The following is a 15,005-nucleotide window of genomic DNA, read 5'->3' on the forward strand; positions in this document are numbered from 1 at the left end:
GGGGGGGGGGGGGGAGGGCAGAGCGTAAGCAACTTTGGAGTTTGTGACCCTGAGAATTAAACAACTGTTCTGCGGGAGGGGCTGGCACATGTGGTCTGTCCACTCCAGCCAACAAGCCCCACTTGAATACTGACAATCAAACACTAGAAACCAAGGGCTCCACCAGAAAGTATATTCTCTATCGTTGTATCTAGCTCACATGCAGCTCCAAGACAGGAAAAAGATGGCAAGCTCATCAAGTTAATTGCCTACCATAAATTTCCTCCTGGTTCTTTGTCGATAACTTCACCTTACCTGTCTTTCAATCTCAACTCATTCTTTCTCTCTCTTTCTGTCTTCCTTCCTTCCATCTCGCTTACTTGCTGGGACACTTGTGGTGTCCCTGTCTCCTCCCTCGGTACAAGCTTGCTGGCAGCTTCAACATCGTTTTGTGTCTCATTTTGTGTCTCCACTAGGATCTGTGATGACAGTGACATACACCAACCGTGTGGCTGACGCCCGCCTAGGCACCTTCTCCCAGCTCCTGCTCCAATGGAAAGGAAGTATCTACAAACTTCTCTACTCCGAGTTCCTTATTTTCATCTCTCTCTACTTCACCATCAGTCTTGTCTACAGGTAAACATCCTTACAACCTGACGCTAACACAGCCCCTCACTCCCAGCCTGTCCTGGAGCAGCACAGCTGAGCAACACAGGATTGGGACAGTGATCCTGGTAAAGAAGAGCTGGCTAGCCCAGCCTCTGTTCACAGGAGGAAAGGAAAGATCCTTCCTCACTGCTCCAATATGGCTTAGAGCTGACAAATCTGCTATTTCTGTCCTGGGAAGTAATACCGTTTCTCTCCCCTGGCATGAAGAGTTGCATTTTGATGATTACCTACAGAAGAATAATGCGTAGACCGGTGGAGACCAAGGCTGAACTGGAGATGTCCCACAGTGGGGAGCTTTGGGAGAGAGTTTCCCCTGTTACACAACAGGCGGATACCTTGGGTACATTTTTGAGAGCAGACATCAGCTCTGGGACCACAGATCTTTGATAAGGGAACTGTACTCTGTGGCTGGTCTGGTTTTGGTGAGGAAAGACAGGGAGTTCCCCTAGCTGGTTCAATCACAAATGCAGCATGGAGGCAGTAAAGCAGCTCTAAAAAAGAGGCAGGAACTCACGTAAGAGCAGAGCTCGGACTGACATCTTGCAGGATATTAAGTGGTGCACATCCAAGCTCTGTGGCAAACCCTTGATACCACACAGCGCTCTCCTGAGCGAGAAAAATAGGGGTGGTCCCTGACATCAGACTGCGTCATCTTCCACGCACTGCCAGTGACTGCTTCTGGCTCCTTTGGACTGCTCAGCAGGGTATTTTGGGGACGTGGGCTGACGTCCCAGGTTTGCGAGGCCTGTTCACTCACATCATCCCCAGCCTCACGATATGGCCGTGTCGTGACTACCCATCCTTGATTTCCCTTGCTGGACCCCTATCCCAGCAGGCCCAACAAGGCACAGACTCTTCTTTGAGACTGATGCCTCTGTTTCTCCCTTTTAGGCTGATCCTGAGTGAGAGCCAAAGGCTGATGTTTGAGAAGCTGGCACTCTACTGCAACAGCTACGCTGAGCTAATCCCCGTGTCCTTTGTGCTGGGTAAGGAGCTCTGTCTGGGAACACACAGGGAGGGAAAAAGGGACAGCATTTCTTCTCCCTGGTTTGATATAGCTCTGCAGGCAGGCAAGATTCGCTGAGCAGACCCCTCCCTCTATCTTTGCCTTAACTCCTCAAGCAGAATACATCGTTCCGTGTTGCAGCTGTGAGGTATGCCCCCAGCATGCAGCTTGCACTGGCCAGATGTACTAGCACCTTCGGGGTTCTGCCAGGAGAGCAGGCACCAAATAAACCGTGAAACCCAGACTCTAACTTTAGCATGGAGATCTGACTTGCCCTCCAGGCACGCCTGCACCCATCCTTGTATGAGCAGTAGCAGCCTTCCTACACACGGGCATTTACATCTCCTGCTCCTTTAGGATGGCTAATTTGCTCAGCTCACCTCTAGGTTTCTACGTGGCTCTGGTGGTGTCCCGCTGGTGGGCTCAGTACGAGAGCATCCCGTGGCCTGACCGCATCATGAACTTGGTCTCCTGCAACGTGGATGGGGAGGATGAGTACGGGCGGCTCCTGCGTCGCACCCTCATGCGCTACAGCAACCTGTGCAGCGTGCTGATCTTGCGCTCGGTCAGCACTGCTGTCTACAAGCGCTTCCCCAGCATGGAGCATGTCGTGAGGGCAGGTCAGTACTGGTACTGCCTTCTGCACAGCTTGCTGCTGTGCTTGGGGCAAAGAGCTTTGGAAAGGGCCACACGACCTCCAGGCTGGAGACGGGACAGTGCTGCAGCGTGCTCAGCTGATGTCTGCAGCGGGTGCTGAGCATCTGCTCATGCCCTAGCTCTGCTCTTCTGAAGTAATCAACTGTTTATATTCTCATATTGCACAGCATGCTTGTTCCTGCTAGTGGCTGGAGGGCTTGTTTGAAAGATGAAGGGTCTCTGCCCAATTTTTTTACGTTAAGGAGAATGTCGAGATCAGGTTTGTGAATTCAGATAAGCTGCAGGTCACAGCGCAGCCCTGGCTGATCAGATTAGGGTAACTGTGGTGTTACCTGCACTGAAAGTGCACTGCCCTGCACTGAAAGCCTGCGTGGGAAGAGCAGAGCGCTCTGTAGTGAATGACCCTGGGCACAGAGCACGAGCAGACCCCTGCCAAGTGGTACGTTTGCCCTTCCTCAGGGCAACAGTTTTCCACCAGGCAGGTAGGAATTGGAGCCTCAGGCCTCCGACCTTAACCGCTAGGCTCCCCGAAACCTCTCTGAAGATGCTCCTCAAGGTACAACATTTCCCACTCTGCCCAAAGGGAAACGTCTGCACCTGCCCAAGTCAACTGGGTTCCCTTTGCAACCCAGAAGCAGGCACTCCTAGAACACAAGTTATCCCATTCTCAACAGATGTCTAAGTGCACCAGGCAACTGGCACCCTCAGCAGTACTTTATCTCGCTGCTGGCTGTGATCTGATCAGATATGCTGCAAACATCTCAAGGGAAATGAGTTAAAGCCTGCCTCTCACACTTGTGTAACTCAATGTTTTAACATGAAGGCTTGCCCTCCTGGGTGTCTTCTTAAGGCTGAGTGCCTGAGTCTTTCCTGTGATTTTTTTAAGGAGAGCTAAGGTAACCACCTGAGGTTTAGATATTTTCATTTTAGACCAGATCAATGTCTTTCTGCCCTCTATGGCCATCCCTCTCCCACCTACTCTTTTCCACCTAGGCCTCATGACACCAGAAGAGCACAAGAAGTTTGAGAGCTTGAGTTCCCCCCACAACAAGTTTTGGATCCCCTGTGTGTGGTTCTCCAATCTGGCTGTGAAGGCAAGGAATGAGGGGAGGATCCGGGACAGTGTGCTGCTCCAAGGCATCCTGAATGTGAGTGTCAGAGGCAATAGGCAACTGTTTGAGATCCCCTCTGGGGGGAACTACAGGGATTTCCTCTGCGGGAACTACAGGGATTTCCAGAGGTCAGGCAGGAATAGGAAAGGTGAGGCTGGACAGTGAGCCAAGCCTGTCCCTGGGTATAGGATATGACATTCGCTTTGATGGGGAACGCCTCCACCGCCACTCTCTGGCTTGTGACAGAGCAGAGCTCTTCATGGCCTGCTGACATGGTAGCAATGCCACGTACAGTAGAGGCAAGGGGAGAGTGACATCTTTCTCAAATGTGGGACCGGGAGGAACCACGGGACTCACACCTGCACATAGTAACAGGAGACACCCATGCAGCAGGTCCTTGATCAGCCTTCCTCCAGCCTTCACACACTCCCAAGCAGCCAACCACAGTGGCCAGTGGAGGTCTCTAGGATACAGATGGAAAGCCACAAGGAAACATGTACCTGGAAGAGACCAGGAGAGGTCAAAAGCATCCCCAACAACCAAGGTGTCTGTAGAAAACTTCACTATTGAAAACTCTTAGAGAGTCCTGGGAAGCAGACCATGCTCCACAGGCAAGACCTGGCAATGATCCCTGCCCAGCTGCAGAGAAAAAACATCCAGAGCAGCTCATCCTTCCTGGTATTCATGTGCAGAGAAAATCATTATTATTTCTGTTGCCTGGAGTGAGATTCATCTGCCCAGAGAGAGATGTCCCTCTGGGGTATTTATCTAGACTCACTATGTAGTCAGGAAAAAGAGATGGATGCTCCTGAGACATTCTTTGCCTAACCTGTTAGCTGCTCATTTTGCGAGGAGATAAACTGCTATGAAATGAGCTAGGAAGGGATCTTGGGCTCAGATGGAGACACCCAGGCAGCAAGGAATTCCTCCAGGGCAAGCATGAGACCCTGCTGGTGGTCTGCTGGGGTGAGGCTGGGCACCAAGGGAGCAGGAGTCCTGGCTGAGCCCCCCCCTTGCAGAGGAGGCATGAGCGGGAGGGAATGGGCTGGAGCAACAAAGAGCAATGGGGCCAGCGAAGCTCAGCGTCCCCAGCAAGGAAATGCAATGTTATGCTGACGGGCCGTTCCTTTTCCCCACTGCAGGAGCTCAACACCTTGCGCAGCCAGTGCGGGCGACTCTATGGGTACGACTGGATCAGCATCCCCCTGGTCTACACTCAGGTGAGAAGGGATCCCCCACGTCTATTGCTCCAGCCTGCCTGTGTACGCTACCCCATGCTCCAAGGGGCACCCCCATTTACCTGACACACACACAGACCGTGCTGACGCGAGATACGCTTGGGCCCCTCGTCCCCACCTACACACGTCAGCGCTCCCGTGGACGTAGCCCAGCAGCACACACCCAGCCCAGCCTTAATTCTGTAGCTCAGACACAGCCACCTCTACAGAAACACGCACCGGCCGGGGAGAACTAACCACGACGCGTGCCACGCGGGTACACAGACAACACGTGGATCCACTCCCTGCAGGGAGCACGTCCCTGGAACGGTTTTTTCCTACTCAGCAGAGCTGAGATCTGCCTGCCCGCCAAGCCGCTCCAGCAGGCAGGGCAGCTCCGCGGGAGGTGTGCCGCGCGCGGGAGAGCGAGCTGCGTGCGTGTACTCAGCTGGTTAATAGCTCTCCCGATGCAAACCCGGACAGATGCTTCGGCACCGACCTGCTCCCGTGCCTCATACGATCCAGCTGCTCAGATAACACCAACGCACTCTTGCCGCGAAACGGGAACTGCAGCGCTGAAGGTTAATGGGGAGCACGGCAGGAAACTATTCCTGCACAGACCGGTGGCCTGCACCCTAGGAGCAAAAGCAATACCATAGCATGTCTTTGCCCACTCCGCAGTACACGACCCGTTTTTCTATAGGTGCCCACCCACAATACAAAGTCTGGCATCTCAGGCGCTCTCTATCCTGCTCATCATGGAACAGCCCTGCGCTGTTCGCTGCGAGGAACTGCGTGGCTGGCTCAAGGGTCTTGTGATGCTGGGTTGTTTCGAACCCCCTTGCTTGTTGCGTCAAAAGACCACGCAAGAGTCTCACTCGGCTGCTTTTAATTTGAAAAGGGGAAGTTTCCAGTCCCGTGATTACGGAGAAAAGCACAAAGCTCACTGTAGCCTGAAATCTGGGCAAGCAAGCAGGCAAATATAGAAAAGGCCCAACATGAGGACCAGGATGGAAGGAGCTAGTTCAGAGCTGACAGCACTGCCAGGGTTCCCCCTCCCTGACCTGGAAGCTGCCTGCCAGCCTGGACTGAGCCACGAGGGACTCGAGACAGCTTTCAGGGGAGGCAAGGGCAAGAATCGAAAGAGCTCACAGCACCCCTCACTCAGCAGCAGAACAACCATGCAGCCACGTGTCAATTGTTTAAGCTCTTCCCACCCGGGACGTTACGTGCTTTCTTCTACCCCTGCCTTTCTGCGACACCTACACAGATGTCATTCCAGGGACAGTATGGAATGAAATATAGCGTATGCAACAGCTAAAGGGGCAGAGAGCATATTTAAAGCTTTCTGCAGTGGAAATGCATCTTCCTGTAAAAAGCAGAGGACAAACCTGTCCTAACTGAATCCAAGGCTTGCAAAAAGGCTACAGAGCCAGCAGCTCTGCAGCAGCTTGCCGCTCTTTGGAGTTGTGTGGGGTGGAGCTGAAGAGAAATGCTGGGAAAGCAAGCTGGGAACTCAAGCTCCTCTGGTGTGTCCCCTGTCATCTTTCCTAGGTGGTGACCGTGGCTGTTTACAGCTTCTTCCTGGCCTGTCTGATCGGGCGGCAGTTCCTGGATCCAGAAAAAGCATATCCTGGCCATGAACTAGATCTCTTTGTGCCTGTCTTTACATTTTTGCAGTTCTTCTTCTATGCTGGCTGGTTAAAGGTAAGCCCAAGAAAATATGTCTGGAGCTGGACTGAGCCGAGGGTTTTTTCCCCAGTGTGTGCCCACCAGGGACCCAGCCATGTTCTCTGGTCCATGGGCAACAATGCCGTGGGCTGGCAGACAAATGGGAAGCCAGCAGGGGCAGAGGGTATTGCCAAGACTTTCTCCATTTCTGAGTGTCTCACCCTGGAGATCAGCTCTGTGTTTCCTAGGCTTTGGTCCTGACTAGTTTGGGGAGAAAGAGAGGCAGTAGGCTACACTTTACCTGCAGTGCTGGCCTGCAGTTGCAGGAAGGCTATGTGAGCCAGGGACAGTTATCTGTGTGTAGCAATGTCTCCTGGCCACTGGCAAGCCTCCATTTTAACGCACCCCTTTTTGGGAGGAACAGCATTGCTCTGAATTCAAGGAACATCACGCTTGACTCTGCCCCACAGGCCTTCTCCCTGCAGGGAAAGGGGTGGGTATGACCATGATGACCTTTGCTATGTGCTCTCCACATGCAGGTGGCCGAGCAACTCATCAACCCTTTTGGGGAGGACGACGATGACTTTGAAACCAACTGGCTCATCGACAGGAATTTGCAGGTAAAGTGAGGGCAGGATCCTCCAGATGAGCCTGACCTGCAGAGGAACACTGAGGCAGGACTGCGCCTGAGGGTTTAGCAAGCCCCATCAGTGCAGTCACAAAGTTCTCCTGCAATACCTCTGCCGCCCGCCTCCAACGCCTGCAATAGGGCGGAGAGGCAGCCCGTTACCCTTGCACTTTCCTGAGGTGTCGGTGGCTGCATGTTAAGAAGAGGCCCAGGATGTCCAGAGGGAGATGGCTAGGAGAGCAGGAGGAGAACATAAGGCTTCCCAACAAATACACAGGTGAAGGGGGTCAGCTCAGCGTTCCCTCTCCGCAGCCAGGGAGACATCCCAGGCTCCAGGAAGAACGTGGGGCAAGACCTGTGCCAGAAGACCCACACACACACACACCAGGGAAGACGGGGCTTTTGGCCTATCTTTGTGCACAGAGACCGACTGCAGCCTGAGTCCACGCTCTGTCACACACGATGGATCCAGGCTGTTCCGTTTCACACCATCACTACCTTTCAATACCACATCATTCCTGCCTCTCCCTAGCTTCTCCACCCTGTATCTTTATCTAAAACCGCCGCCTCTGCTTTCTTCCATGCAGTAACTCTCCACCTTCAGCCATTCCCAACCCAAGCCCTTCTCCCCTAGTGAGCATATTGTTTTCCTGTCTCCTTCAGCATCACTCACCTTCCAATTAATCAAGTCTCTCCATATGAGAAACAACCCAAGTGACAGGAAACCACACAGCAAACCCAGCCACTTGCCTCGCTTCTGTGCTGCATTGCTTCCTCCTGCATTCCTTTGTCCACCGATAGCAGGCACACGTAACGCTGCTCACCCCGTATGACATTTCTGCTGTCCCCCACAGGTCTCCCTTATGGCAGTGGACGAGATGCATCAGGATTTACCCATTCTGGAAAAGGACCTATACTGGAACGAGCCTGATCCCCAGCCACCCTACACCGCAGCCACTGCCGAGTACAAGCGCCCATCATTCCTTGGCTCAACTTTTGACATCAGGTGAGTGCGGCCACAGGGTGTCAGAACAGGCCACAGTTACACCTTGGATCAGGTCTCGTGGAGGATATTATACTTGAAGAGTAAGAGCGAGCAGTAAAATCTCTCTTCATTTGTGAAATCTTGCTCTACGATACTTTTAGCCTCAGGCAAAGATGATAGCCAACATCCTCCATGGAAAAGGATGCCTCCAACCTCCTGTCCCCCTCCCCTCTACTATGAGCATCCCTATTGTGGAGGGTCTAACACAATCTAATACAGGAAGAGAGAGGCTTGCCACTGGCAGCAGCATTCCCTGCGCTGCCAAGCCTCTCCACCAGAAACCACCTTCTTCCGGGGCTGTGTAACAGCCCGTTTTGCCTTTCCCCAGCATGCAGAAAGAAGAGATGGAGTTCCAGCCCCTGGAGCAAATTAAAGAGAATGAGGAGGCAAACCACTCCACACCATTACTGGGACACCTGGGCCGCCTCCTCGGTGTCCAGTCACCAAGCTTCTCCAGGTCCTCTTCCCGGATGAACCTGCTGCGCAGGCGAGGAGACCCCACATCCCCCTTCTCCCATTATACGTACCAAGACATGGGCAAGTCTGGAAGCCCTTGCAGCATCAATCAGCCAAGGGGAGACTCCAGCTCACAGGAGCAGTGGGACAGTGAAGACGGGAAGCTAAGGGAGTTTGACGCCTTCATGTCAACCCCATTTTATGAGAGACCTGGTTTCTACAGTGCTCCACAGACACCGATCAGCTCTATCCCCATGATCTTCCCTTCTAGACGCCAAGGCCGCAAGAAGCCTCCTGCACTCTCCAGCATCGCCGCGTGCTCGACTTCTCTTAGGGACGTCATTGTCAACTCCTCCCCTTCCAGAGTCAGTGATACGTACAAGAGCCAGAGCTCCCTTGGCTCAGGTGCAAAGGAAACATTTATTTGGCCAACAGATCGGAGCAAAGGTCCTGACTCACTGGTTTTAACAGTAGAGCAGAAGAGCAACTCTAACAGTAGAAAAGAAGCTGCCACCACAGGAAGTCCGGGAGCTCAGTCCACAGCATCAGACAGCCCAAAGTTCCCTTTCTTGGCAGAGTCCCCAGACCACGAGAAGCAGGGTAGCTTCAAGAGTCTGAAGAGCTTGAAAGGTTCCCACCCGCCCTGGCTAACCCTGGACAACCCAGCATCAGCCACTCCCAATTCTGAGCATTCAAGTGCCTTTCACACCCCCAGTAACAAAACCCCCGGAGGCAGCGCCTCCCTCTGCTTCTCGTTCACTCCTGTAACATCTCCAGTGCTGGAGAGATCCCACATGGGGAACATGGGCCCCGATGCTCGCAGCCTAAGTTTAGAAGATACAGCCAGCTCTCCAGACCAGCTTTCAGCAGAGGTTTCCAAGACCACAAGAGATACTGGAAGTGGAAGCACTAACACTCCCCCCACAAAAGAGCCAAGACGAGCAGAGAGTCCATCCCCCAATGACTCTGGCATCTCTCTAGCCGAAGGGGACTACGTGGGGCTGATGGAGGTGATCATGGAGACCAGTGAAAGCACATGTGAAGAGCAGATAGATCAGTACAGCTAGAGGAAGGCCAAGAGACACAGTCCCATTGAGATACCTGCCATATTAGTGGTATCGCAGTGTCTTTACACCCGGCCACGCTGGCCCTCACCCAAACAGAAGGGCAGTGCAACCAAACCACCTACTGCTGGAACACACAGTTAGAACCCAGCCTAGGCTAAAGCCAGCTCTAATGACACACTGCCTCGGGTACCGTAGCAGGCACAATTTCAGTGTTGCAACAATAACAAAACAAACAAACAAAATAATCCCTCTACATTCGTAGCAAAAGGACAAAGAAGAGTGTTAGGTGTTGCAGGCACCAAACAGCAGAGCAATAGCTCAGCAGGTACCAGCCTGAAAAACCTGGAGTGCGGGCATAGCCCAAACCAGAAGGGGAACATAGTAAGGATACCTCCCCCCTCCTCATCACAGCAAGAGTTGGAACCTGAGCTTTATGTTAACATCTGTCACAAGACCCAGTAAAGTCTCAGGAAGGACTTGCACTACTGACAAGACACTCAGGGGGGAAAGGGACTGTAGCAAGTCACACCATTTCTGATGCAGACCCATAGAGCTTCAGAGTCATGGCTAGCTGGTGTTTTCCAGTACTGGAAAAATAATGGAATAAAGGCAGGGCAAGCATCCACCGGAACAGGTGGGCCAGCACATTGCTACCTTCTGAAGTTCCACATCCCACCTGCCACCGATTCGACAGTGCTCAGAGAAGAAATCATCTGGATGGTAGCAGGCACCATACAGCTATGGGTTTTTACTGTCTTCCCTAAGAAAATAAAAACCAGGCTGAAGTCCAGGACCATCTGTTTCATTTCCTCATTTTAGTTCCCATGCAACAACAGGGATTTAGAGAAACCACAGTTTTCCTACTTCTTCTTGTCTTCAGAAACAGCTGTAATCTCCCATATCACAGGGGGGCACATGACAAGTTTCATCTGCCTCCCACATCCTTTCCAAGGCCTTCACAACAGCCGCCCACCCGCCCTGCCTTCCAAGTACAGCCACTAGACCTAGGCAGATGTCACCACCACCCGCTGCAATCCCAATACAGTGTCCTTGAGGCAGGTCCTGCAGCACCCCTGTATCAGTCTAGCCTGGTTACAATACATGTCTCTGAAGTCTTGTTTCACAGTACATTTTCTCCACACGCAGTGCCATTTGTAAGACAGGCACGATGCCCAGCGAGGCACTAGCCCTTCAGTCGCCTCATCTAAATTCACAGGGGCCAGTTGAGGAAGCCCAGATACTCAAGCCTGCCTTTCCCTGCACATTCATGACAGCAACAGCTTTGGCAGCAAAAAGGCACTTAAAACACAACTTTATAGTCACCGAGCAATTCCTGCAGTGGATCCCACTGAATAGGAAAAGTCACTTTTATAAAAGCACCAGGTAAAATCTGATCCCTCTAATATATTCCTTCATCCATGCCCAACTTAAGATGACTGTCACAACTATGGAGCACAATCTTGCAAGTACAGGCCTCTCGCTCCCGAGAGAAACAGAAAAAGCCAACTTGAACCAAGTCACTTTATTGGATGGAGGGCAATACACAAAACACAAGAGAAAAGAGGGGTGATATTTGGTACAGAGTATGAGAACTGTTTATCTAGATAGCTGAAGATGCATGCATGGCTGGACAATAAAGTAGGAGTCCCACTGAAACCCACAGAGTGGCTCTTGGCAAGACTTCAGCTCTCATTGTCACTGTCCCCTAGGGTGTGCTTGTCAAAGAGGTACTCTGCCATGCCATATTTTGGTGCCCCCATCTTCCGCAGGTTGGTCACATGGTCACCCAGCTCTTTGATGGATTTCACCTGTTCGTCCAGGTAGTGAGTCTCAATGAAGTCACACAACTGAAAGGGAGACAAAAGAGTTTAAATGTAGGCCTGAACGCACCTCACCCTGCTGAAGCAGCACCTGAAATTTTACCAGTCCTCTCTAGGGAAAGGAGAAGATGCAGAATGGCAATTTTAAAGCTGCAGAAGATACCAGACAGGGAGAAGCCTTTAGTTTTGCCTCAGCAATGCCAGAACAAGACCAAAGCAAGGCAGACTTCTCTAGGCACACTTGCTCCAGCCCTGCAGTCCAATGTCAGCTCAAAGTCCCCCTCTTCCTCACTACAAGAAGCAACAGGCAAGTTTCTGAACATATTTAGAAGTCCCCAGTGCACAGCACTTGAATTCATGACCATGAGGATTTACACCTGCAGAATGATCCAGCTACCTTGTTTCTTTTTAAAAAAAGTCCCTCTAACTTATGCAGGACACTCCCAAGAGTACTTTGACACATGTTCATCTCTTCCTGATACTAAGAAGCCTCAAGCCAGCCTTGCCAATAACTTCCATGTGAAGAAACCTGTGTTTTCAGACACTGTTCTGAAACATCAGGGCTTTTAACATTCAGAAGAAGCGACTCCAAAATTTCATGACAAAAAAAACCTTAAAGGCACCCACTGGTTTAAAGTAAGAACTCATCCCCCACAGAAACAAGCCTTCTCCATAGAGCTTAATAAATGTTTTCTCTTCAAAACACTGTTCACGAGTGCTCTGTTCCCAAGAGCAACAGAAGGTTTTGAACAAAGCAATGCACCCGCTGTTCTGTAAGGGAGGCCTCAGCCACCCTAGAATGCTGCAGCCAGTCCTCCTGGAAAAAAAAGATGGCAATAACCCCACTAAACAGCTAAGGTACAGGCTGGCACCTGGGCCATTCCCTTTGGAAAGGCTGCACCACTAGTTCACACCCCTTTTTTCACCTTTAGTATTGTCAGGGACACACAAGTCACCCCCAAACCCACACAGTTAGACACACAGAAGCCCCCTCATTCCACAGCTGCAGATCTCAGCTTCAGCATCTACTTACGTGTGGGTCATTCTTTTCCGTTGCCAATTTGTGCAGTTCTAACAGTGACTGGTTCACATTCTTCTCCAGGTGCAGGGCACACTCCATTGCAGTCAGTCCATTCTCCCAGTCATCACGATCTGGCTTCTAGAAGGGGAAAGCACACAACCATGTTCTCTGTAAGCACCCACAGACCACTAGGGAGCAGAGCAGTCTTTTTAGATCAGTCTCAAAGCCTGCAAGTTCAGGCATTTAGCCATCTTCAAAAATTTGGTGGGGACACAGTACACACTGAACAGAACTGAATGCATGCTCCAAGCCCCAGACCTGTCCCCATTCCCTACGTTCTCCTCATGTTATATTCTCTGAGCTCTTGTAGGCACGACAGCTAACAGAGCTACTGTCTTCCCCCTCCCGTTAGAACCCAATGGCTTAAATATCTGCCTATGTAAGTAGGTAATAAGCCCAAACTCAGAAATGAAGCAGTCGAGACACCAGTCCAGGCAAGTCTAGTCTTCAGGTCAGAACTGGCTAGTATAGAGAGCCTAGTGCTTATAAGCACTCAGACTTACTAGTAAGCAAGGGAATTCTACTCAAGTGCCCATCACTTACTTTGTTTGCCATCTTCCCCATGAAGTTGTCTTGCATTAAACTGGCTCTATGACCTTGCTTACTTTCTGCCACTATAAATCATCAAATTAAAGTGACTTAAAAGAAAACAGTGCTACAAAATCTTGCACTGAGCCATAAACAAGCAGTTGGAAACTTCAGATTTCCTATTCCCATAGCAAGCGAGTGAAGAGTTCTCCACAGAACAGTGCAGAGAACAGAGAAGGCTCTTGCCATTAAATCCAAGGTAGATGAACCAGTTATGTTCTAGTCACTCTCACCCCCCAGCAAACCACCATCTTCTTCTTACACAGGCAGTACTCAGTCAATCAGCACAAATTATCAAATTACTACACATGTCTAGCTTTTGGGCCGACTGCCACGCACAGATCACAGCAATGCGGTATGCGTATCTACGGTCAGCTGCTGCTCCTTCTGGGAGAGGAACCACAGGGAAATTCCTCCTCTGGAGACAAACCACAAGTCTAGTTCTGCATTAGGCAGGACAGCCCATAGCTCCACTCCTCACCTTGATGTCCTGCAAGAAGATGCGTCCGCCCCTCTGATTCTGTAGCTTCATCAGTTTCTCAGCATGCTCGCGTTCCTCATGGGACTGATGCAAGAAGTACTTGGCAAAGTTTTTCAGAGCCACATCGTCCCGGTCAAAATAGTAGGACTGAAAAATAAGAATTCTTACACTCAAAACCCCACGCCTTACTCCATCCAGCAGCCGCACAAAGCCAAGTCCATACCGTGACTTCAGTTCTGTCTCCTATCAGCCCTACTGCAAGCTTGCTGCAGTCCAAGCTAGGGCTAGGAGTAGCATTGACAACAGCAAGGCAGCGTGACAAAACTCTTCCTTCAGTGGTAAGCTAGATTTTCCTGACTAGGATTAATTCTTAACCTGTATTCTTACCATGAACACCAGAAATACAAATAAATGTTTATTTGTGGTTCAATTCTGAAGATACAAAAAACCCCAAAGATACCTGTTCATTTGAACACCATTCAAAGGCCTTAAACACGGCAGACTTAAAAAGCCTTTTTCAAGGAGAAATATTCCCTGCTCCCTTGGTTTGCCCAAGTTTGTTTACAGTGCTCACAAGTCAAGGTTCTGACTTGCAATACCAGTCTAAAGGTGGCCAAGAACTTTAAGTAATCCTGCGATACAGCTCCCAGGCTTCTCTAGGCTTAACAGGGATTAGACTAAGCAGTACACTTTCTGCTTCTGGAAAAAAAAAATTAGTACCAAATTTAAAAAGCAAAAGATAAGTTGAACTAAAACACACACTCAACAGCAAATGCAAGATGATCTTTTTTGAAAGCTGAAAAACTAACAACAGTTAGAAGCCATCACGCAGCTTGTTTGTTCTTTGGTTAGAGCCATTAGGCAGGCGTCAATGGAAAGCTTTGTATCAACTGCCAGTTATTTACCAGACAAACTACTACAGAATTCTCTGCTGTGGTTTAAAACCACCAACTTGGAGGTTCACAGCAAGACACTGGTGCTTGTGTACCACTATTATCCACCAACAAAATTACATTTAGCCTGGAGCTGAGGTTCAGACCTTCGTAGTAACGCAGAAGCAAGCTGTAAAGTTCTACATCTATGTGCCACTACACACTACGGTGCCATAGAAAGTCTCAAGTTACCCGGACGTCTAAAGCACCAACACTGCTGCGCAGAGGTCAGAGCTGCTGTTTGGACCAAAGTTACTCGTCTCATCTACGGCTAAAATGGGAGTCTCATGCCAAGCGAGGCACGTAAGCACAGCAGCGCCAAGGAAACCCTGGATTCCTACCGATTCGCTTTGGAAGCTATGGGAGCAAAAAAAAACAAAACAAAAAAAACCTTGCCTCAGAGACAAGAATGCCTGTGGGAAAGGTGCCAATGGCTTGGTTACTCAACTCCTGCTACCCAGCCCAGCCCCAAGGGCAGAGCCACTTGGAAGCTGCTGAGCTGTGCTGATAACGAGTCCGCCAAGGGCGACGAACAGAGCGGTTAACGTGTAACTCAAGTTCACCGCCGAGATAAAGGTCTCACCTACAGAAAACAA

General features: G+C 50.6%; 2 protein-coding genes and 1 long non-coding RNA gene across 3 annotated transcripts in view; 1 reads left to right on the forward strand and 2 right to left on the reverse strand.

The window, feature by feature from the left end:
• LOC118452680 overlaps positions 1-3,920 on the reverse strand; it is a 7,918-nt gene extending 3,998 nt beyond the window's left edge. Inside the window, exons 1-2 of the long non-coding RNA XR_004842488.1 lie at positions 3,783-3,920; positions 2,035-2,125 (exon numbers count right to left, since the gene is read on the reverse strand). This is a non-coding gene — a long non-coding RNA (uncharacterized LOC118452680). The remainder of the gene's footprint in view (positions 1-2,034; positions 2,126-3,782) is intronic.
• BEST1 (bestrophin 1) lies at positions 294-9,595 on the forward strand. The gene is made up of 9 exons (XM_009642593.2): positions 294-615; positions 1,540-1,634; positions 2,041-2,274; positions 3,305-3,459; positions 4,566-4,643; positions 6,195-6,347; positions 6,851-6,931; positions 7,794-7,945; positions 8,313-9,595. The coding sequence occupies exons 1-9, from the start codon at positions 464-466 to the stop codon at positions 9,505-9,507; spliced, it is 2,295 nt and encodes a 764-aa protein (XP_009640888.1). The 5' UTR covers positions 294-463; the 3' UTR covers positions 9,508-9,595.
• A 1,419-nt stretch (positions 9,596-11,014) lies between these two features.
• The window catches only part of FTH1 (ferritin heavy chain 1), a 13,933-nt gene continuing 9,942 nt past the window's right edge, over positions 11,015-15,005 (reverse strand). Inside the window, exons 2-4 of the mRNA XM_035898004.1 lie at positions 13,478-13,624; positions 12,361-12,486; positions 11,015-11,354 (exon numbers count right to left, since the gene is read on the reverse strand). Coding sequence (XP_035753897.1) covers positions 11,190-11,354; positions 12,361-12,486; positions 13,478-13,624 — 438 coding nt within the window. The 3' untranslated portion in view covers positions 11,015-11,189. The remainder of the gene's footprint in view (positions 11,355-12,360; positions 12,487-13,477; positions 13,625-15,005) is intronic.

The sequence above is a fragment of the Egretta garzetta genome, unplaced genomic scaffold (assembly GCF_000687185.1).
Source record: "Egretta garzetta isolate BGI_Z169 unplaced genomic scaffold, ASM68718v1 scaffold997, whole genome shotgun sequence".
NCBI lineage: Eukaryota > Metazoa > Chordata > Aves > Pelecaniformes > Ardeidae > Egretta > Egretta garzetta.